Consider the following 25213-nt stretch of genomic DNA (forward strand, 5'->3'; position numbering starts at 1 on the left):
ATGCTCATTCTTTAGCCTTGAGATACGTTTCCATTTTAAATCGGAACAGGGTTCTCGTAATAGGTTATTTTGCTCGTCATAGTAACTAGACCTTTTCATGTGAATTTAAATTAGTCTGACAATAAATATTATACCCAAATTCTTACAGGACAAGCCATCCCTTCTACAGTTCAACTGTGGGAAATGTGGTAGGTATGTGCATCTGGAAGAACGCACATACTCAGTATGGAAAGAAATTCTGAACACTTCAGAAAGGAGGAGGAGAAATGTAGCAGGAGAGCCAAGGGAATCTGGAGGCCAAAGTGAGAAAACAGAGGGCTATTCCCTCCTCAATTCTGAGGGCTGGTGTGTTTTGTTTTGTTTTTTTTTTTGATCTATTTATAGATCTTGGTGCCAGAAGCACAACTAAAATCGTAAAACTTTAGACTTCTACACTGACATCCAAGGGAATCTGTTTGATTTCTCTTCCCGGTCTATGCTCTCTTTTCTAGCAAATAGTTTCCCTTTGAGGCTATTCCTATCAACCACACAGCACCTCAAAGAGTATCTCCACACCACCTGGAAAAATATGCTCTTCTAGCTTTCTGGGAAGGGTTTTCAGCTGTGACCAGGGACCAGGATAATTGGCCTTTATTCTTCACACTGACTTACAGCTTTATTTAACTGACCAGGGAGTAGGGAACAATGTCCATAAAAGTTGGAAGCTGAAATGGCTGAAAAGATTTGAATCAGAATTAAAGCCTTTACTTCATCTTGACAGGTTAGTGCTAGTTCCATGAGACCTTCATGTCTCACAAAACAGAGCTCATGATGGTCAGTCCCTCTTTGGGTGTATTTTAGCCTGAAAAACCACTGCTCTAATGAATCCACGCCAAAGTTCCTTAGCAATAGTTTCTTAAGCTTGATAACTGCCTTGATTCTTTAATTTACTCACATGGATTTAGATCCCATGCTGGAACAAGAAGAAAAACAAAAACTTGAACCAATTTTAAATGAAGAGATATCTAACCCATTCTCTACCCACCCATCCCCCCTCACCCTTGTTTTCCTTTTACTATCATCTTTCACTAATTAGAGGTATCTGATCACTAAAAAAAACAAAAAATTAGGGGCTCCTGGGGTGGCTCAGCGGGTTAAGCGTCTGACTTTGGCTCAGGTCACAGCCTCACGGTTCATGGGTTTGTGCCCTGTGTCGGGCTCTGTGCTGACAGCTCTGGGCCTGGAGCCTGCTTTGGACTCTGTGTTTCCTTCTCTCTCTGCTCTTCCCCTCTCTTTCTCTCTCTCTCAAAAATAAATGAATAAACATTTTAAATTTTTTTTTTAAATTTAGACCACTATGCAAATTCAAGATGTCTTACTTCTCAGCAAATTTTGAAATTTTCTTATTTAAAATAAATGACTTTTTCAATCCTGACAGAGGATGGTGTCCCAAGGGTGTGGGAGGGTGGGGCTGCCCTTGGGCATTGTCAAGGAGGAAAAGGTAAGGAACTCCACCTCCTCAGATCCCCCCCAGGGAAGCACACCACAGGCCAAAGCTGGGTCAGCAAATACGGTGCAGTGACACCTCTAAGAACCATCTAAACTTGGAGTGAGAAACATTCTGAAAACTCTCATCAAAAAGTGGATTTGGAGGATGCCTGGGTGGCTCAGTCTGGTGAGCGTCCAGCTCTTGATTTCGGCTCAGGTCACGATCCCAGGGTCATGGGATTGAGCTCCGAGTCAGGTTCTACACTGAGCATGGAGTATGCTTAGGGTTTGTTCTCTCTCTCTCTCTCTCTCTCCCACCCTCCCTCCCTCTCTCTTCCTCTGCTCTCTACCTCCCCCCACCCCCACCCCCACTCATGCTCTTTAGAAAAAAAAAAGTGGATCTGGTTTTTGATATCTAGTCCTTTCATTGACCTGAGAACACCTTCAAGCAGAATGTTGGAAAAAAAAAAATAATAAACTTCCTTCTAAGTACTGGTGCTATATTCGCTGCAGATGTTATGGTCTGTGTTTAACCTTGGTCTTTAAAAAAGCTATTTAACTATGTATTTAGAAAAAAAAATTCTGAGCCTCAATATTTTGGCTAGGAATTTGGCCCCCACATGGGACTCATTCTCTTTGGCTGATTCTGGCAAAGACTGTGGCTTTCTGAGGCAGATGTAAAATGAGTAGCCAAAGGGATGTTCTCAGATCTTTAGCCTGATTATCAAAAGTTGAAAAAAAAATAATTGCCAAGGAACAGTTCCCCTTGGATATAAAAATGAAATCTGTACAGTACAATTCAGGACAGCACATATTGCCATTCTTTTGCGGCTCTAAAAGGTCATTTTCGAGAAGCCGTGGTGGAGGGAAAAAAAAAAAGCAAACCAAAACCAAAACCTCAGGTCCTCTGCTCCTAATGAGTGCTTTATTAGCTAAAAGCAACTGACACTTGGAGCAAGACTGTCATCAACAAATTCCGACAAATGGCCTCAGTTAACTTTTTCTTACTCTGGATAATAAAGATCCAGAGTCACAATTAGGGGGAAGATTGCAGATATAGGTAAGTTCAGGGATGCAGGGTAGACTCAGTGCGGGTAGTAATGAAGAGTGAATGGTATCTTAGGTCCACAGGCACAAGTGGTTCTGGAGTTTTGATGGGAAAAGCAATCAAGAATTAATCAAGCCACATGTGGGCAAAAAAGGATGCATGCTCTAGATAACTGATTTTCGATACGAATGGTCTAGATTACCTCTAAGTCCCCCAGCAAGCCTGAGTCCATGTCTCTGAATAGCTCATATATTCTGTTGTCACCTAGACATAGCCAGCTGGCTGCGGGGCTGGGTTTATGGCTCTCTTTGGGAACCTCCTGAATCCTGCTTTCATACTACCAAGATGCCCTTTAGAAAATTATTTCTCTGTGGCAGAAAATGCCGTGCCAAAAGATGAGTAATTTATTTCCTTGCAGTGTGTAACGTCTCAGCCAACATGATGTCGTCTCAGATGTTAGGGTTTAAAGGTGGTTCCTCTATTTACCTTGGCACTGATTTCCTAATGTCGCACATGTGATTACAGCACAGTTTAACAGTCAGGAGGCTCCTGACCCTTAATTTGATTTAATTTTCTTAGCTTACCAATAAGGTTAAAATAATACTAATAAATATATGTCCCTAAATTGTTTTTTTTTTCTGAATAAGGGTAAGAGTAAATTAGCATTTACTCATTAAACATGTAATTACTAATGGTTTTTCTCAATGGATACAGATACTCACTAGAAACTTTGAAACAAAAAACTGAAAGGGCAGTGATTTGTTTTATTTTTCTTATGCTTTATCCCCTAATATGTAATATGCTATGTTATAAATACTACGTTGTGGATTCCAACTGATCTTAGGGGAGTCATGAACTCTTCTGAGCCTGTTTCTTCATCTATAAAATGGAGACAATACCCTCTTTCTTGGGTACAGACTTTCTACGCTTGTTTTAAGAATTACATCAAATCATGGATGTTGTGTGAGAGTTTTTTTGTAAGCCACAATGCAACTGTGAAAATATAAATTATTTCTGTTGCTCTGGGTATCTTCATATTTTCAAATTAATGGCAAACATTATCTCTGAGTAAACTGATAATAACCTTGTGTGTTCGCAACGGCAGCTTCTATTTTCAGAATTATAAAAGATGGGCTGATTGTGCCCAAGACCAGCAATCAATATTGTTGAATTCACATGCTTGGAAAAGGAAAATTGAAGACCAAGTTCTTGTTATGGGACTAATTACAGATCTTGATAAACTTGCCAGGAGTGTTAAACTTCCCTAATGTGTTGAAAAAACCTAATCTAGTTGATAGTATCAAATATTTTGGTATAGTTAATGAAAAAAAACATACAGTCTGAATATTGTTTATCACTTAAATTTTTTTTTAAATTTTTTGAGAGACAGAGCACAAATAGGGGAGGGGCAGACAGAGAGAAAGAGGACCCCAAGCAGGATCCGCACTGTCAGTGCAGAGCCCAACATGGGACTCAAACTCACAAACTATGAGATGGTGACCTAAGCCTAAATCAGGAATCAGCTTCTTAACTGACTGAGCCACCCAGGCGCCCCATTGTTTATCACTTAAATTTTTTTTTTTATTTTGTTTTTGAGAGAGATGCGCATATGCAACTGGGGGAGGGACAAAGCAGAGGGAGAGGGGTAGAGAGAATCTTAAGCAGACTCCATGCCCAGTGCACAGCCCAATGTGAGGCTTGATCTCAGGACTGTGAGATCATGATCTGAGCTGAAATCAAGAGTTGGATGCTCACCCGACTGAGCCACCCAGGAACCTCTATCGCTTTTATTATAAGCAACTATGTGCACTTATTTAATCACAGACAATAATCTAATCCTACAAGTATGTCAATATGGTTAAGAGGCAGAGGTGCCCAAGGGGACTCTGGCCAAGACCTTCTCAACAATCAGGGAACTGCCTTTTACTTCTTTAAAATGCGTTACATTGTATTTCCTGAAGTGTAGGCTAATGTTCCCAGGCATGTGAATTATGATATGCTTTTGTCAAACATCTGTTCCCTTTTAAATAGCAATTTGTACACCATACCATTTTCTCAAGTTGTATTCTTCAGAAAAAAATTAAAATTTCAAATGCAGTGATCTGCCAGTTTATCTGGTGAAAGCAGCAAAGACAGTAAGAACAGATATGCAACCCCACCGTGGCAAGAGAAGACACAGTTATCTTTTCATCTTAAGAGAAAAAAAAATCAGTGGACTGATTAAAATATAACTTACTCAAGCGAAGAAGAAAAAATAAAAAGAACAAAGCAATGTACTGTGAAAAATTAGAAAATAATAGACTTAGGCTTAAGCTGGATTCAACTCATGATTTCATTTGCCTATTCAAGTAGGTAAAATTTAAGCTATGACACACAGATTATAGTAATTCTCTGATACCACCATTTTTGGCAGTTAAGTTGTATGGCTGTAAATGTACATAAAAAATTAAAAATACATATAATAACAAAAATACATATTAAAACTGACCCTTAAAATAAAATATAAAAATAAAGCATGCATAACCTTTTAATATGTAGGCTATGTAAATTTATGTAAGCACCCATATGATCATACATGTATATGTGTGTTTGGGCACCCTCACATCCATACATGCATTTATTTCCAAGAGTCCTGAAAGATAAAATGGATTTTTAGCATGTTTGAACCAAGTTTTGAAGACATACACAAAAATGGAAAGAAACCTGTTCGCCAAAGCCACTCATGTGACACAGATGCCCCGATCTGACTACAGACCCAGCTTGGACACCTGTCATTCGTGCACACAGCATCTCTAGAACACTAAAAGGTGAGGGGTCTGCTTTTCAGATGTTTCATTACAAGCTACATCTGAGATTAAAATCTGTTTGGCATAAACTTAATTTTCATAATATTGTATTACACTCTACATCTTTGGCCACTGCTGAGTCTAATAATGATAGGCTTCAGTTAGCTAGAATATCGCATTAAGCAAGAAGATCACTCACCCTGACCATTCTAAAAAAATAATTTTTTTTAAGTTTATCTATTTATTTTGAGAGAGACAGAGAGAGAACAAGTGGAGGAGGGGCGAGAGAAAGGGAGAGACAGAGAATCCCAAGCAGGCTCCGTACTGTCGGCGTGGAGGTCAATGTGGGGCTCGAACTCACAAAACCGTGAGATCGTGACCTGAGCCTAAACCAAGAGTCAGACACTTAACTGACTGAGCCACTCAGGCACCCAAGAGTTTACTTTAATGAGCAAACCAGTGATGAGTGTCCTGGGGCAGCATACTTCCAAAATTTCTCTTGACTCCGTTCATGTATTTCCAGCTCCCCCATCCCCACTGCAGTCTAAAATACTTCACTGCCTTGTCTCACCCGGACCATTGGAATAGCCTCTTCTCTGCTTGCCATACAGCCACTGCTGGGCCGTTCTAATCCCTTCTTCATAGGTCCAGCTTCATCTTTATACAATGCACATCTGATCATGTCATTCCATACCTAAAAGATTTCAAAGACTTTCCACTGGTCTTAGATCAAAATACAGGGCCTTATGGTCCAGCCCCAGGCTCCCTTTTGTGCCATGCACATCACTCTGTCACTCTACGGCTCATTCTTGGTTCTCTGGTTATAGGAAATTTCTTTTAATTCCTGGGGCATACACTATAATCACTAACGATAGCAGGTTTTTTGCACACGGAGTGTCCTCCACCCAGAATCATCCCTTCTCCGTTTCTACATCCACCTCCACCTCATTCATCCCTGCCGGTCCTTCAGATTCCAGCTTAGACACCACGGCTTCTGTCATGTGCTCCCAACACCACCAGCTACATTTCATATGGTGACTATCTGATTAATGTCGGTCTTTCCTACTAGAACAGAAACTCCGTGAGACAAGTGGGATCGTGTCAAGGTTTTTGTTTGTTTGTTTTTGGTTTTGTTTTTTTTGCCGGAATAAAAAAAAATATCAGAAAGAATAAAAAAGACAAAGTAGTTTGCCTTAGTACTACCTGAGTTCACTGAATTGTTTCTCTAGACTGCCTAGGTTCTATATGCATCTTTGAATAAAGCATATACTTTCAACAACAGCCAAGCCTCTCTTAGACGGTTCAGAAAGTGACTCAAATAAAAACCATCAAGCGACTTTCTGTAGCGTCCTGACAAGTTTTTGTACAGACCTGGCCAGTAAGCAATTGTTGGTGGGCTTGTGTGCTCTGGACCACTGTGTTTTAATGTAAATTTCCTTTTCAGGAAGTGTTTTTAATGTCACTGGGATGTACAGAAATCTGTTCTGATTTTATGTAATTTTAACATCAGTCTTAAAAGTTAGCGATTCATGCAGAACTGTGACTTGATGATGGTTTAGAACATTTTTCCCTCCTGACAGGAGACCTATCCTGGGAAAAATAAAACATCCCGATTCTCATTAATGGAAACAGAGCTGAACAGACAACTGTAGCTGTTGAAGGTTACTGAAACTGCCAGGAAATTCTAAAAGCAAAAACAAGGTTGGGCTGGCAGATTAATGGGCCCGAAACATAAAACCATGGAATTTCTAATGTTAATGGACATTTCTGTCAATATTTATCTAGGCACTTTAAGTTGTATATTATAGAAGAGATTAACTAGGGGAATGCTCACTTTACAAAGCTAGATCCTAATGAAGATGTGTTCATAATGCTACCTATCCGGTTTCCATCTTTAGGAGGGGTGTTCCAGGCTTATTATTCTATTTACTAAAGATAATGAGCCCACATATTTCCTCTATTATGGGACAGTGAACCTGAATAAAATTTGCTGAACTAATGCCTCTTTATGCCAGAAGAGTCTCAGGTTGGATTTAAGCCATCTCCAAAGCTGCTCCCCGCTTTCTTCATCCAGCAATCCATTTATTCATTTAACAAACAATCACTGAGCACCTGCTTCATGACAGATTTTTGTTTTGTTTTGTTTTTCAGGAGCTCACGAGCTGGTGGGAAAACTAGGAGGCAGAGCAAAGTATCGATACGATACAATAGTACGATACGAAATGGTAAACACTCCCCTGCTGGTAAATACCAGCTTTTCTTAGAACGCACCTGTAGGGGAGAAGCTGCCCAGACATCTCGTTTGGGGAGTTTGATGAGCAAGCCTGCATCCTCCCATGCTGTCCACCCCAGCTCAGATCAGCGCAGCTCTCCTTGGCCCTCCTTCCCCCCACACCTACCAGGGCATGGCCAGGTGCTGCTGGTAAGCCTGTAGTACTGCCCTACTCAAAAATCCCAAGCTTTGCCACCTCCTTCCTTTTGTAGTGTGGGCCTCACCGTGCTTCTAAACATCAGGGAGCCTATCAATGACCCAAGGACATCCAATATCTTAAAGAATGTCACTCAGCTTTCAAAAACCATGACTTATATTTACTTAAGTTTAAACGCTGAAGTCCTCCTCATAGAGTATACTCGGGTATGTGTTATGGAATCAGAAGCATGACAGGAAGCTCCTTGAAGGAAGCCTTTGACTTCTGTACAAAGAAGGCCATTGGCAAATGTTTGCAAAATTGTTGAACTAACTGCTCTATCTCATAAGAAAATGAGCATTTCTGAACTAGACTACTGGTATTTATTTTGAAATCCAAGGAGCCAAGGAATCAAGGTGAATTGCTCTGTCCCTACATAGATTCTACAAGTTCTTCGGGGCCATGTTACATCTACATGGATACTAAGCGAAACTGTGAAGAAGATAACGTTGTCTGTGCCTCCCTTTACACTCCCCACTTAGTCATATAATCATGTAGATTTATTGAGTGCTTACTATCCGTCAGGCACTGTTCCAAGTGGTTGGGATACACATCACCGCAAAAAATTCAAGATCTTTTAATGAGTGCCCTGTACCTGGGACTGTGTTCATCACCTGGAACAATGCAGTGGACACTTAGCACGGCATCAGTCCCACAGAGAAACTGCTTGCAAACACGACAACATTAGAATGCAGATATCACCAAAGTACCATATACCTTACCTTGTAATGAATTGAAGATGGAGAAGAGGTACATAAAAGGGACATTTAAGGGTCCCCAGGCAAAGAAAGCAAAACCCCACGTCATGCCCAGCAGAAACGTCAGGCTGACCACACTGCGCAAGTTCCTTAAAACCTCTTCGCGCAGGGTCCGGTTGCTTCTTTTGCCGTTTCTCCCGCAGATTTGCACCATGACCACGATGAACATGGCAACATTCAGGAAAAACATGACTCCAAAATACCCAGCACAGGTCACATAAAATATGACTGGATCCTGAATCCAACAGCTTGGAGAAGAAGAAGAAAGAAGAAAGAAAAAGATTTATTACCATGTTCTGTTTACCTAAGACTTCTCCTGGCTTAGTTTGGACTTCTGCAGATTTCACAGCTGGGCCTTTCTTGGTGTCTTTAGACAGTCATTTCATTTTCTCAGGCCGCAGTTTCTTTTTTGATGTTTACACGGCTTTTTGTCTGTTTTTTTTTTTGGGGGGGGGGTTGTTTTAGATAGCCATCATCTTAATATCCAGTTATTTAAATCAACAGTTAAAAAAGAAAATGAAGTAGCATCTTGAATTCTGACTTTATGTGAAGACACTCTTGGCTCCCTCAAAACCATGCCTAACCCCCCTTTCTCTTATGTGACTGCATTCCGAGAGTGGGAAATTTAAGTACTCATTTTCTCAATCGCTTTTGCACTTAAGTGGTGGCCATGTGGACATTTGTTCTACAAAATGATATGGAAGCAAAATCTGCTACGGGATTTTTGGGAGAGCTATGCTCAATAAACTGAATTGGCAAGGCCCTCCTTTGTTCTTTCTGCTTCCAACATGAATGCAAGGTCTGGAGCTACAGCTCTCCCTTTACATCTCTGAGGCAAAGGCCAAGATCACTGCAGAATCGCTGGCCCTGACATTTTCAGTCATGAAACCGGTGCTGGCTGTTGCCTACTTCTACATCTCTTGTCATGTGGAAAGAGCCAGTTCCTACTTAAGACACACATGATCATGGATTCCATTACTGCTGCAGAATAATTCCTATTAACATAATTAGCCTAGTTGAGGCAAGACCTTATTGGAAAACTGTGATATTCCTACAGGGACACTTCTCATGAACAGTTAAAAAGTTTACACCAATTACATCTTTATGAGATAAGGAGGAATATACTTGATATTCAGAATGGTGTATATAGATCAGAAAATAGATGAAAGCAATTTATTTTTTATTTACATTTATTTATTTTGAGACAGAGATGTAATGTAAATAAATACATTTATTTTGAGACAGAGATGTAATGTAAATAAATACATTTATTTATTTTGAGCAGTGGAAGGGTGGGGGGAAGGGGAGAGAGAGAGAGAGAATCCCACTAACTGTGCAGAGCCCATTGTGGGGCTTGAAGTCACAAACCATGAGATCATGACCTGAGCTGACATCCAGAGTCAGATGCTTAACCGACTGAGCCATCCCAGGCACACTGAGATGAAAGTAATTTAAAAACTATACCATGTGTGTTAAGTTACTTTCATCTAGGGGCCCTGGGTGGCTCAGTCAGTTAAGTGTCTGATGTCAGCTCAGGTCATGATCTCACGGTTTGTGGGTTCGAGCCCCGCGTCAGGCTCTGTGCTGACAGTTCAGAGTCTGAAGCCTGCTTCAGATTCTGTGTCTCCCTCTCCCTCTCTTCCCCCATTCATGCTCTGTCTCTCTTTCTTAAAAATAAACATTAAGAAAAATTAAAAAAAAAAACATACTTATATAAAGTGCCCTATGAGTAAAGTCAACAAACACCACAATCTGCAGATGCCCCCATTCCTAATTAACACCATCAAAGTTCTTAGGTGCCTCAGAAATTGGATCATTTATTTAAAGCAATTAAATTCAACTTAAAATTCTCAAGTAAATGGCTACCATTCTGGGTTATGTGTCCCACACCAGCACGTTACTGCCACGAAGGCAAAGCCTATCTTGAGCAAGCTTGAATCCCAGAACCTAACGAGATTCTCGGCATAGAATAAATGCTCGATAAATGACAGCCGTTGATGGTACAGCGACTTACTAAATGTGCTTTAAAGTCCTGTGAGACTTGACTAACATACTTGCAAAATTCCCTTGTTTAGGAACTGATGCATTGACTTCTACTTTTAATATATCTTATTATAAAAATCCCTCAAATGATGCTGCTTATCTCTGGAGCTAATATTCCTTCACATACAGAAGTCCCCCCTTAGGATCCTGAAATGCCTGACCTGGATCCTTTATTTTCTGCTAGTTCTTGTGGGCTCTTTTGAGTGCTGCTTTGGAAAGATAAGAGAAAGAAGTCCATGAGGGAACGGGGCACAGATTGGACACTGACTGGATATGAACGAGTTATCCATGCATGAAATGTGCACAGAAATGTGGCCTCACAGGCCTCATCTCAGGAGTAAGCTCTTCGTGCATCAATAATTCATTCAATCAACAGATATTTATTGAGGACCTCTTATTGGCTAGATAAAGTATGAGAGAACTGCCAGACATGAACAATATGCAAATCCTGGCCTCAACGATCCCACAGTGTGAAGGAAATTTTCCAAATACAAACACTGATTTGATTTTCTTGAAGATGTGTGCAAGTTTAAGGAAAGGGAGCCTTACAGAATCTCCTCAAAAAGAATGGGTCTTCTGAGCCTAGCAGAGCATATAACAGACTTCCTTGTCAGTCTCCCAGGTGACAGAGCACAGGTCACCATGGAAAAGCAGCTCACAGGACAGGGCACCCAGCTGAACAGCTGCAAGACAACAGAGACCTCAGCTAAGGCGTGCAAATGCATTCCAACCTTCCAAAATACAAGGCTCACTACTGGCCTGGAAACTTGTACTAAACTTTAGGAAGCAAAGGATATGTACTCACCACAAACAAATTCCCAACAAGTTTTTATTACTTACAATTCATCGCCTTGTTCTCTTCCATAACTTTCTTTTCCATAGACCTCATTTTGGTTTTTGCTTGCGAGAACAATGGACACGATTAAGGCAGGCAGACCTGTTACAGAAAGACCATGACATAAGTGACTTTTCTGAAGCATCTGGAACTGTTTGATGTGACTGATAATGGCAAGGGGGAAAAAAGAAGAGAAAGAAAACCCTCCACATCACAGAAACAAATGTTTTCAAACTGACAACTTGATTCAAAACAACAATAAAATTCCCTCTTTGGTTGTTTCACACCAAACATCCAACTGTAACGGGCAACAATTAAAACCCACTCTTAAATGACAGATATTTAAGTATTCTGTTTGTCTACTGGCACTCAAGAGAGAGCCAAAATCTTGTTTATTCTGAATCCTGAAGAAAATACACATTTTCATGTATATTTCATTGGGGAAGGCCACACCACCCTAATTCCCTGAAAAATGCTTTTAGTGCCTCTGAGAATGGTGGCAGCACTTTGGAAATGTCCTATACTTCTATATCGACAGCTGCCAAAAAAAAAAAAAAAAAAAAAAAAGGCTCTAAATGCTTGCTCTGATAAGAGGCCAGATAAAGAAAGGAATCCATCTAGAAGATTCCAAACAGGCTAATGCTACCATCCATGCCTAGCTGAGGAATCATGTTAAGAAGTTCAAGTCAAGAATTCTGGCTAGTATTCTGGTTGCACACACAAAAATAACCTTCTCTCACTGGTTCCAAAACACGGGCATTTGTTTAGAGGGTGAGGATAGCTAGGATAGTCTGAGCTGGCCTTTATATTTTCAAACATAATGGAAAGGCACCACTGTCTGCCAGTTGCTTCTTCAGACTTGGGTGGGCTGGCGTTGGTCACAGGAAATAAGTTTGTGGTGACTCAGGAGGCTAAAGCTTTTTTCCTTTACTCCTGAATTTAGTAAGGAAGGATGGCTGCACAGTTTTTTAAAATACCATTCTGGCATTAAAAAATATATAAATAAATAAATAAATAAAAAAGAGAGAGACAAGGGGCACCTGGGTGGCTCAGTCGGTTAAACATCTGACTTTGGCTCAGGTCATGATCTCACAGTTCATGAGTTCCAGCCCCACGTCAGGCTCTGTGCTGACAGCTCAGAGCCTGGAGCCTGCTTCAGATTCTGTGTCTTGCCCTCTCTTTATCCCTCCCCTAGTCATGCATGCATGTTCTGTCTCTCTCTCTCTTTCAAAAATAAATAAACATTAAAAAAATTAAAAATAGCCATTTGCAACTACGTGGATGGAACTGGAGGGTATTAGGCTAAGTGAAATTAGTCAGAGAAAGACAAAAATCATATGACTTCACTCATATGAGGACTTTAAGAGACACAACAGATGAACATAAGGGAAGGGAAACAAAAATAATATAAAAACACGGAGGGGGACAAAACAGAAGAGACTCATTAATATGCAGAACAAACTGAGGGTTGCTGGAGGGGTGGTGGGGGAGGGATGGGCTAAATGGGTCAGGGGCACTAAGGAATCTACTCCTGAAATCATTGTTGCACTAGATGCTAACTAATTTGGATATAAAATTTGAAAAATAAAAAATAAAATAAAAAAAAATTAAAAATACCATCCCTGCCTTGGGATGTGTATATCAAATCCTCATCATTCACAATTTTGAAGTTTTTTTTAGCAGCACTAGTCTTTTGAAATAGGATTTTCCTCTGAGAACCTGGCAATTTCCGTGACAGTAAAAACAGAACCAAAACTTTTGAGGCGGCTTACCCCAGCCAATGATGCAGAACTTCAGTATGTATCGGCGAATGTAAGTGTTAAATACTTTAACCAGGGCAATGTACATGTGAATTGCTTCTAGCCCCATCCAGGTAAAGGTTGCAAGAAGGAAGAAATGGAGCAGGACAGCGACAGCCATGCAAAGGCCTTCCACGTGAAACGAGGTGATCCAGCCATCCAAGAGGAAGAGGAGATTCAGGAGCAGCAGGGCTGTGCTCAGGTTCATCAAGATCTTGGAGGGATAGTCCCTTCGCAATTTCCTGCAAAGGGAAACAGGAAGAGGAGAACGAATAATCTTTTAAGCACAGGTGGTAAATTCATATCTTCTGTAAAGCTCTGTAATAGGTTACATAGCATCATTTTGCAATGCAGCCCCACCGGAAGGAAGGGACTTGTGAGTATTTAAAGATATTTATGAGTATTTGGCAAATTATAACTTTTTTTTAATATTAATTTTATTTCAAAGCTGTTTCTAAGAGTTTTCCAAATTTCCAATTAGTTTCAACAGATTGAATTTGTTTTTTAACTCAAGAAAAATTCTAGTTATAACAATGAGATTTTTGTTTAAAAAAAACAATTTCCCTAAAATTTTGGAAGGTTTCTTGATTTTTAATGAAGTAGGGATCCTTTTTTTTTTTTAAAAAAAAAAAACAAAGTTTCTGATTCAGGACTACTTTTATAAGATCTGTGAAGCACAAGTTTTCACCTTTTACCAGGTAAAAAAGCACTTTATACAATTTTTATTTATATGTTGATCAGTTCTTCCAGGTTTGGGGGCCTGGGTGGCTCAGTCTGTTAAGCTTCCAACTTCAGCTCAGGTCATGATCTCATATTTCGTGAGTTCGAGCCCCGTGTTGGGCTCTGTGCTGACAGCTCAGAGCCTGGAGCCTGCTTTGGATTCTGTGTCTCCCTCTCTCTGCCCCTCCCCTGCTCGTGCTCTGTCTCTCAAAAATAAATAAACGTCAAAAAACTTAAAAAAAAATCTCTTCCAGGTTTAAGTGCATTTTTCCATAGAAATACAGTAATTATAAATCAAGGTTCTATAGCTAGAAAATTGTGTTGCATGATATATGTTATGAGAAGCCTGTACATTAAAGTTGAACCACTCCACACGATTCAAAAAGTATGTAAGTGTCTTTAAAAGCAAAGGCAATTTTCTTATTCACATTTTAGGATAGTTAAGCACTGGGTTTTGACAGATAAAAAATACTTACTCAAAAGCAACATATGTCAGCAGAGTTGCTGCTGAAAAAATGGCAGATATCCCACACCCAATATAGGTGATGAAGGTGAGAACTTTGGTGTTTGTTGCATCTATCTGTGAGGCAGTTCCTTGAAGGTCCTATATAAGACACGGGAAGCAGCTGTTAAGAATCTCTTTTCATGAGAATGGTGTTTTACTAGAAAGTTCATTGCTAGCACTTACAATCTTAGCTCAATCTTAGGTGGAAAAACAGTGCAAATCAATATGGAAACTTGTGTTTATTATACTCTTACAGATCATTCTATGAAACCAAAGCATAGCATTACTGAGAGAGTTCCATGTTGCTTTCTATCATTACCTTGTAATCGAAGCTCTTTGCACACCGGGATAGCATGAAGAGCAAAAACACCGGGTTGGTCGCCCACCAGAAATTGGGGAGGAGGTCACTGCTTTGGCTAACAAATGATCAGGCCCCTTCCTCACATTTGCAGGGCTAGCGGCACAAGTACAAATGGAGGCCACCATGGCCAATGTGAGCCCTCAGCACACATTGGGTTCTTTTTGTCCAGTGCGGGGCAGGGGGGAGGGTGTCCAGCCAGTGGACACCCAGAGTCAGGTACCTCTGAGCTTAGTGCTGAGGATCTTAACTATGGTTATTTTAAAGCTTGGTATGTACTGGATTAAGTAGTCTTTATTTTTTTTCATAAATAAGAAGGCATTACAAATTTTTAGGTCTTATTTATTTATTTATTTATTTATTTATTTATTTATTTATTTAAATCTCTGTAGACCTGAAGGGGCACCATTTAAAGTGTTAGGGGCTGTGGAATGGAAAGAATTGAACACTTCCTAGAATATTAACATGAAGTATTAATTTCACTGTGCAGAAGCAGATTTACAAATCTGGGCCTGGTAGGGAAATCTTTATTTTCCTCCTTATATAGGGAAGTGGGTTAGGGATAAATAAGTTAAGACCATCCACTCAATCCTGGTTGGAAGATAAAGACACTTCCAATGTGCAGCATGTTAAAAAATGGAGTCTTCTTGGAGAAGGCCATATTCCAAACAGGATATGAAATTTGGGGTCTTAAATTATGAAAAAGAAAGTTTGTTTTAATAGGCTTTTCAGTCTATGTGTTAATTTTCTTTAATTTTCATCAAAATGTCCATAAAATTTGTTACTCACACACAAAGACTCCAGTAAGTGGTGTCTACATATGAGTATGTATATGTGACATGATGATGTGGGATTGTTTCAGGTTTTACTGACACAGTAAAAAACAGGTAACAGCACTTCAGTGACTCCCAGAAATGCACAATGGCCGAATTCAGCAGACACAGAGGCCCAGGGTCAGAAGGGGCTCACCCAAACCTTCTCTCCAAGGACTCTCTCCAAACACTGGGAGGACCTGGGATTTCCCTGGCACATGGGATGGGGTTCAAGTCGGTGCCAGTGGACTCACCAGATAGGCCACCTGATCGACATTTTGGTTACCACGGGATTTCATGAAACAGAGAGATGGTCTTGAGGAATCTTCAGGTGACTCGTCATCACCTCTTGAAAACCTATGGCCCCCATCTAGGTGAGGCAGTAGACTTGCAAGCCACGATTGAAACCACAATTTAAAGTGTAAGTTAATATACATTTACACACAACTCTCACATTGTTTTGTACTTCTGAGAATGAAGAATATGAGAATATTTTTTCCTCTGAACTAGCCAACACGAAAATATACTAATGTGAAAAATCTTAAATCTTAAACTACGAAGAAATGTAGTAGGGGACAGTAAATCCATCATATGTTAGTATATTAGAAAATAGAATTATGGGGCTGGGGTGCATTTTTTTTTAACTTCTCATACGGTAAATGTGTCATAGGGCAATTTAGACTCTGGGAATATCTTACACAAGTTAATAAAGAGTTTGTAAATCAAGAAAGACTCTTAACAAAGTCCTGGTGGTCTGGAAAAGCTGAAAGGATGTGGGCACACCTCCAGGAAGGATAAATTCTGGAAAGTTTTTCTTCCAGCAGTTTATAATCTTATAAGAGCAGCCAAGGTGGAAAGGATAGTACTAAAAAATGCATATATTCACATATATGTAAAACTAATTATTTAATCAAATGGCAACAGAAAAAGACACAATTACAAATTCACAGTAAAATTCAAACAATAGATGAAGAAACTGACCATTAAAAGAAATGGTAAGCCAAACTTTGGTTACATATAAGTCACCACTGTAAAGTGAATTGTATTACTGTTATCTATTTAACTTATACCTACAACATACACAGTCATGCTCAAACACACATGCTCATACACACACGTACATGCATGTACATGCACACGTACACAGTTCAAATAGTTAAATGAATTAAGCTAAAGCTTATACCTGAATGAGGATGATGCAAAGTAAGTGATTTCTAAGAGAATGTCAACTGTCAGTTTTGGAGAAAGGAGAACATGGCAGTTAAAACTGAGGGTGTTTTTTTGTTTTTATTACTTAGGGAAAACATACCATAGTTTAATTGTTCATTTTCATGCTCTGGCAGTAAAGAAAATATTTGTATTTTGGAAAAGTTAAAAAGTGATTTGCTATGATTGTCACCTTTTTAAAGGCCTTGTTTTTATCCCCCAGGCCATTTATGCAGTGGACGGTCAGGAAAATTACTTGCAGGCTTGCTATATGGCAGTGGCCATGTACATAGGCCAAGTGGGTTCGTGAGCCCAATGCCACACCCCACAGCCCCTCACCGCTCCCACCCAGTCCCGTGGGAAGTGGGGGTGAGACCTAAGGGAGGGGAGAAACATAACCATTGTGATTCCAATTTAAAGAGCTTTACTGACTCAGCACACACTGCTGCCATCACCATTAAAAAATCCTTTGGTAATGATCCTTTGGAACTATACCAGATACCAGAAACAGTGGCTCTGTTACAGTGTGGAGGGAATGTTGTGCACCAGAAAATTATCTCTAAGAGCACAAGTGTATCAGACATAAAGCAGAGGTGTTAAGTCCGTGGATGAAAAATTCAAATAAGTTGTTGCATGTAGGGTGGCTCTCAAAAATTTGGTGGGATGAGAAAAAACATGTTAGTGTGATCTAATTTTGGTTTAAAACTGTTGGACGGGATGGCTAATGATATAAAAACAGGGCCACGGAAGAGAAGGAAGGAAGGAAGCAAAAAGTAGTATGAGGGCCTAGTGGTAAGAGACATGTCATGCCCATCAACTCTCTTGCAGGCCTGAGGTCTCCCTGTTGCCTTAGTCCCTAGTCTGTCCTAACAGGCTGTGCTCTCCAGCAGGGCTTGGGGGGCACATAATTTTGGATGACCACTGGATCACCTAGCCCAGTACCTGCTATAAAGTCACATTCAAAATAATGAGTGATAACGCAAGAACGATATTTTATAAAACTTTTCACAGTTCTTTTCCATGTTAGTAAAACCAACATTTTCTTCTTCTTTAAATTTTCTCTTTCTCCCTTGTTTCCTCTCTTTCCCTCCTCCTTTCCTCTCTCTGTCTCCCCGACTCTGTTTCTCTCTTAATTCAAGGGTCTCATGGTGATTTTCTGTTTCTAGGATTATTTATCATCACTGTTAATACAATAGAAAAAAAAGGTAGGGTTCTTTTCTATAATTACTGTTATGTATTTTAAATATGTGATCTCTGCTAATTATCAAGATTCAAGGCACAGATTACAATTATCAGGAAATAATTCCCCAAACACATCATCTAAAAAGGCTGACTTATGAAAAGAAGTATGCCTTCCCAAATTATATCATTTCAAAATGAGTTTAGAAATTCCTCCCCTACCATCAGAACTCCAAAGTGTGTGAGGTGGTTACATAAGCAGACCGTCTCGCTCTCATCTGAACCTCTGTGTGCCACACATCCTGATGTGTTCCAAAATCCAGAACCTTCTGTAAAAGGAAGTCCACAAACAGTGTGAAAATAATAGCAGGCCAGTTCCTTTTCTATAATAGACATTAGCTTCTTCAGGAAAATATGCCTCAGTCTCTTTTGCCTTAAGTTTAGCAGTAAAACAGATACTACTCTTAATTCTGCCAATACTTAGCATGATTTAGATTCCCGGAATCATGGAAGGTTAGTGCTGGGTTGGCAGGAGAGTTTATCCTAGTCAGTGGTTTGCAACTGCGTTCTACTGAAGTGCCTCTGGGGTCCTGCAAAAGTCTGATTCAAGTTTAGGTTTTAACGTATGTATTACAAAATAAACTTCCATGAAAAGAATATCCCCTTTTGAACATATTACATACAAATGAAGTCTCTGAAGATCAACATTTGTTTCTGTGCGTCCGCCTCTGCTTTTGTAGACACGAGGACAGAGGTCTGCATTCTTGTAACACACTATTGCATACACAGCAACCATGCAGGGTGGCAACTTATTATAAATGCCTTTAACGTACCTTGTCTGACTTTTATGGCAGGATATGGAATATGAGCGACTCATATAATTAAAGAATATCTTAAGACTGCAAGGTGGTATCATTTTTAATTATGTGTCCAGTAAATCAGGACTTTCTCAAAACTGCAAAACTGTGCAACTAGAAACCAAACAACAAAAAACTTCCCAGGTATGATAAGGCATATCAAAAACAGGGGTCTGGACACCTTCAGACTCCATTTCTACCAGGCAGCAGCCTGTACTGGGGCTGGTTTGATGTGGCCACGATAATCCCCCTGCAGATCCCCAAGGGAAGGTGACTCTTATGGGGTAGAGGTGGGAGGTTCATAGCTTGTCCTTCCCATCAAAGAGATCCCCACACCTTATACCTAGTAACTCATCTGTTACTGTTGCCTTTTTCTCTTAATTGTCCAACATCATTTTGGAAGGAGTTCATTTCTTTCAAGTTATGTGTGTGTGTGTGTGTGTGTGTGTGTGTGTGTAATATAACCACTTCTAAATTTATAATCCTTTAGTACGCTTTCTCTGTAATATGAGATCTGGAAGCTGGATTCTAAACTGCATGCCTCATACATATCAAATAGTCTCTTTAGAGATGTCCTTCCAAGAATGAGCTCATATCGACATTCATCAAAACATGGCAATAAGGGACGCCTGGGTGGTTCAGTGAGTTAAGTGTCCGACTCTTGATTTTTGGCTCAGGTCATGATCTCACTTTAGGTGGGGTTGAGCCCCGCACTGGACTCTGCGCTGACAGTGAGGAACCTACTTGGGATTCTCTCTCTCCCCACGTCTCTCTGTCCCTATTCCGCTCATGCTCTTTCTAAAAATAAATAAACTTTAAAAAAAGTTTTTAAAAACAGGCAATAAAAACACATAGTGTATTTTATAAATAATGGAAATCAAAGAGGTTGGTTGGTTAAAAAAAAAAGTCAAGTTTACTTATTTCTTCTTGCAACGAGTAAAAAGTTACAGAAATTAAGGTTCACTTCCCAAGCTACCTACGCTAAGATTTGCAGTCCAGTTGCCATCATACTTACACGGTGACTCACTCTGGTTAGGATGGAACGAAAGGAAATGGGGGTGTTGAACAATGTTTAAAATTCAGTTGTTCTTAAGACAGCCAATATTTTAAAACTCACCATTTTTGTTCAGATCCCAGAAGGCACAGATGGGATGAGGCACTGCCTATATTAACATAAGAATAAACATGTGAAATTGTGTTTAAAATAAGTGAAAAATCTTATGATCTGAATATGGGAAAGGAGTCAAAATGCTACGGTTTTCGCAAAGAAATAGACCAGGTTTAGTCATGCCAATACCACCTAAGAATGGCAGGCGGTCCAGAAGGATCTCCTGTCCCGAGACACTGACTGCAAATCAACCGTAGTCCCATAAGGAAGCACACCTTCCATTTATCTAAAGGTTACTCTATATGTCCTGTCCTAAAAAGCTTTTCTTGGCATTTATCAAAGCTCTTTACGTTGCAATTTCACTTCATCTCCAGAATTTTCCTTTATGTCTAGATTATGTGCCCAGAATTAAAAGTAGGGACTCAAACAGATATTTGCACATCCATGTTCACAGCAACGTTACTCACAATGGCCACAACACGGAGGCAATCAAAGTACCCATGGACGGATGATGCATGGATAAAAAATGTGCGAGATATATATATAGAGAGAGATTTAGGTCTCTCTCTATATAAATATATAATGGAATATTATCCAGCTTTAAAAAGGAAGCAAATTCTGATACATGCTTCCTTAAAAATGTATGAAATGGATGAACCTTGAAAATATTATGTTAAATGAAATAAGCCAGTCACAAAAGGACAAATACTATATGATTACAATTACATGAGCTGCCTCGAGTAGTTAAATTCACAGAGATGGAGAGTAAGATGGTGGGTGTGGGGCCCAGGGGAGGGGAGCAGGGAAGCTGTTACACGAGGGTCTGCCGGTTTCAGCTGGGGACCACAGAGCAGTTCCCGAAGTGGATGGCATCATGAATGTGAAAGCACTTACAAATGGTTAAAACAGTAAATATGATTTACGCATATTTTACCACAATAAAAAAAAAATTCTTCATGGATGAAGGCACTGAAACAAGGGACGCCAAAGGGTAGAACAACGAGGTCTCAGAGGGCCCAGTGACAAAGCAAGGCTAGTTCTTAGATGACTTAACTTCCAAGCCTTAGTCCTTATCAGCCAGCTTCCTGCCTGCCTGCTTCCTGCCTTGCCTAACAAATAGCAGAATCAAGAGAGGGACCCTCTGTAAAAGAGGGGAAAGACTGTGCCTAGCCTCACCTGGGACCAAAAGAAACCCCATATAATTTTATTGAATAAACATGATAGGAAGGGTAATGAAACAACAACAAAAAAGCAACGTTTGCCAAGATTTCAGATAACTGCTAACCTCTCAAAAAAAATGAGTTAACTCTGCCCTCTTTCCCTTCTGCTTTCCCAGTAGCAATAATTTCTGACTTAAAAACAAACAAACAAACAAACAAACAAACAAAAAAAACCCAAACCTTTAATGGCAGGATTGTGCAACTGCATCTGTATCTAATTTCTCGAAGTAATACACTGTTTGTTCCTTAAAAAGAACGGCCCTTTTTTTCACTCCTGTTCTCCCCATGTCTGAATCCTAAAGGGGATGAATCCCTCCATTTGCCACCATTCACTGTGACATTACGGCACCACCTGATTAACCGTTCTCCCCTTTTTTGGAAAACTGCTTCGTTGAGAAAGTACGAGAATAAAATTCTTACCATGTAGAAAAAAACAAAGGCCCCGCACTTCTCTGAAATGGTCTGCCTCTGTTCCACTGTTCTTTGTAGCATTTTCTTACCTGGTTTCTTGTATGTTTGATTTTAATTTGAACAGGATCCTTCAAACCCTGGATAGTAATGTTTCCAATACTGCATGCCATCACATAACTCACTAAGGTACCTTTCTTGGTTTCTACATCCTTTTAAAGAAAACAAAAATGTATTATATCATTCAGTACACTTTTGTTTGATTTTGGTGCCCCCAAACACACAAACTGTCAGCACTTTTTACATTTAAGATCTTCAATTATAGAACATCCTGTTTATAAGATTAAATTGCTGGCTTTCCTGAAAGAGCTTTGCTATTTCCCTTATTATAATAAATACATTGAGGGAACATTATGAGCCAATGCTGTAAGGCAGTGTTCATAAAACCTCACTCTTGATTGCTGTGACTGATGTCAGCCAGTTAACATCTGAAACAATGTGAACCCAGAAATAATATAAACTCATAAAAAGCCACGAAACAATTAGACCATTTCCCTGCCCTAGAAAACTACATGAAGTTGTTTGCTGTTACAGAAGTATAAATGAAATATGGTGTGAAAAATAAAACAACAACAACAAAAATTAACAATTCAGATTTCACATCCATGCCGATAGCCTGATGTGTTTAGTAACTTAGAACTAAATGTAATTCTGGTGGGTGAAGGTCCCATCCAGAACTTCGACCTTCTCTGCTTGTACACTTGCCATCCTCCATAGCTTCCCCTTCAGAGACAAGGTTGTCAGGAAATCAAATCAGTGAATCCGTGCTGCAGAATGACTGGGGTCAACAGCATCTCTCTCTGCAAGATCACCTCTTATTCCTTCTTCCCTTGTGTTATTCTTGTCAAACATCCTGCATTTCTCCATTGCAGCTTATAAATCAGTTGTTTGGGAATAATTACAGGATTTCTTACATGCCAAATAAAATCTCGGCATGCAGGATACTGTATAGCGTGATCACGCTCAATAAAGTCGGCAATGGCTTGTGGATACCTTGTCTTTTATTTAAAAAATACGCATATCTTGTTCACTATGTTAGGGAAGTATCACAGAACCCTTAACATTTTTTGACTCTGCTATAAATTCATATTAAAACCAAGCATCTGTTTCCTAATGATACGTTGATGGGGAGATGCCAAGGGAGAAGAGAAAGGTAGTGTGGAGAAGGCGGACTCAAAATGAAGCAATAACAGATTCTTACAGTTCTAACCCAAATCCTTCCCACTGGGTGCAACCTCTCCTCTGAACAGAGCCCCGCCACCCGTGACTTTTTTGTGACACCTACTGCATTTCTGTTTTGTTTTTTTAAAAATGACGTCGTAAGCCTCAAGTGATTTTAACCAATGCAGTTTTTTATGCGTACATAGCTATTAAATCCTTCAGAGTAATTAGTAATTACATTCTTAATCTACTCAAAAATTTTATACAGTTTGTTTCTAAAACCTTTAAAAAAAAAAAGTCTTAACATTTTAGAATTCTGGGAAATGATTTCATGGTATTCCTTTTTCTTACCCGTAACTTACACCTCCACACCTCTATACATAACAATTAGAAACAATTCTACTGGCCTTGAGACTTAGCTAGTTTCTCTTACATAGATGGCATTGTTTCATATACGTTGGTATCTTTAATTTAATAAATAACTTTGATTTTTTAAAAAGGGCCCAGTAAAACTCTCTGGATCTTGTTGTACTTTCAAAGGCAACCAGAGGTCACCAGTGTTTGCTGGCAGGGAACTTTCTAGTATCTAGAAATGATGCCAATAAAAATGACAATATGTGCTCTGCACAATGCCATTCGACTCTGGGGATGTGTGAAGGCCAAAGGCCACTTGAAATATTAATGGGAAAGCTGATTAAAGCCAAGAATGTTGCTCATTATGTAAACAGTGCTTCCTGCTGAATTAAAAAAAAAAAGGAAACAAAAAGCAAACCTTTCCTTTGGCACACAATTTCTTTAACTCTGAAGGTCTAAATTGCTGGAGAGCATAAAATATTTAACACAAGGAATAATAAATAGCAGCTCCTCCACAAATTCCATTTCTAATTGTGCCATGCAAGTCTCAATCCAATATTTATTTAAGAAAAAAAAAACCCTACATGAACACATCTGTTAAATAAGCATATGATTACCTGAAATAAAATGTTTAAATAATTATAAAATGTTTCATTTTTGAAGATACGATATATTAACTTTTCTAAGCCCCTTGATATATTTTCAAGGTACCCGAACTTTTATTTTGCCTTTGGAGCAAAGAAAATCAATCTGCAATTAAAAAACAATTTAATGAACCTTACCTGGAAAAGTCCAGTTTTATTGAAGAAAGTAAACTGTGCTCTTTTAACTAGTACAGAATCTTCTTGACTTAAATTCTCAAGTAAGTTTGGAGGCAAAATTACAGAAGCCAATGGATCAGTTTGTCCACTCTCAAAATCCATCTGTGACACACAGAGATACACTGATTGACTAATGACAAATCACAGTGATAACTACCCCACATACTGAACAAGGCAGGAGAACAGCACTTGGCCAGGGTCAGGGCTCCCCTTTACCTCCACTGTAGGCACTGCCCTCCTGAATGAATGGCTACAGACAAAGGCCTGGGTCTCATCTGAGTTTTGCAAAGGTGGAAAAATGGAAGATGCACTGATTTTAACTAAGGCAAAATGAGAAGTCTACAAATCAGTTAACATTTTAAAAAATGAGTTAGATTTACACTTAATAGATTTTGAGCTTTTCTCAAAACACATAGTGAAATAACTACAAAAAAAAAAAAAGATTGGAGTTAGTTTGTCTGATTGCTGAGAATAAGTATCTCTGGGTAGAGGAAGCAGCTGAAGTTTGGTGAATACTCTTGGATATCGTTTTCCCTGAACCCACGGGTCAGGCCAAAGAGTATCTTCCGGCAAATGGACGTGGGATGAGACTGAGGCTGACCGAGTTTTCACCCTTAAATGTGAAACAGAATTATCCAAAAGAGCCCATACTCTCAAGAAGAATCTTAAGGAATATTCCTTTTAGCCAGATTTTAAAATATTTTATCTTGGTTTATGTCCGCAGTTGAGTAGTAGTACATGTCCCTAAATGTGTTCTCCTATGTCAAGGATGATGTTGTGACATTTCATTTGCCCACACACACAGTAGGACCCTAACACACACACACACACACACACACACACACACACACACACACACACACAGTAGGAACCTGAAAAATATTTGCTAAAAGGTCACTTCAACAGGTCAGAGTGGCTCTCCACTAATCTGGCCCAGCTTTCCAGCCCAGCCTCATCACTGCCTACCATTCCCAGGCTTCATGAACCAGTTCAGAGTTCGTTCAGAGACCAGCAGAATCACCAATACCTGAGAAATTGTTCAGAGTGCAAACTCTGGAGATCCACCCAGGACCTACTAAATTAGAATCTCTGGGGATGGGACCCTACAATCAGTTTTGACAAGTCCTCCAGGGGATACAATGCAGCTGGACAACCACTGGCAAAGAGAATACATGAAGCTTCTTCCCACCTGGGGCCTTAACACAGCCCTTTCTTCTGATTGAACTGATGCCCTCCCCCC

The 25213-nt window shown here is 39.6% G+C and overlaps 1 protein-coding gene across 4 annotated transcripts in view; it reads right to left on the reverse strand.

The window, feature by feature from the left end:
- Positions 1-25213, reverse strand: part of ADGRG6 (adhesion G protein-coupled receptor G6) — a 139783-nt gene that overhangs the window by 13434 nt on the left and 101136 nt on the right. For all 4 annotated transcript variants that reach the window (XM_015061851.3, XM_015061853.3, XM_015061852.3 and 1 more), the window contains 8 exons: positions 23935-24075; positions 21670-21789; positions 19959-20004; positions 18207-18313; positions 14401-14528; positions 13178-13446; positions 11411-11507; positions 8492-8775 (listed from right to left, as the gene is read on the reverse strand). In XM_015061851.3, coding sequence (XP_014917337.3) covers positions 8492-8775; positions 11411-11507; positions 13178-13446; positions 14401-14528; positions 18207-18313; positions 19959-20004; positions 21670-21789; positions 23935-24075 — 1192 coding nt within the window. The remainder of the gene's footprint in view (positions 1-8491; positions 8776-11410; positions 11508-13177; positions 13447-14400; positions 14529-18206; positions 18314-19958; positions 20005-21669; positions 21790-23934; positions 24076-25213) is intronic.

Source organism: Acinonyx jubatus, chromosome B2 (assembly GCF_027475565.1).
Source record: "Acinonyx jubatus isolate Ajub_Pintada_27869175 chromosome B2, VMU_Ajub_asm_v1.0, whole genome shotgun sequence".
Lineage (NCBI taxonomy): Eukaryota > Metazoa > Chordata > Mammalia > Carnivora > Felidae > Acinonyx > Acinonyx jubatus.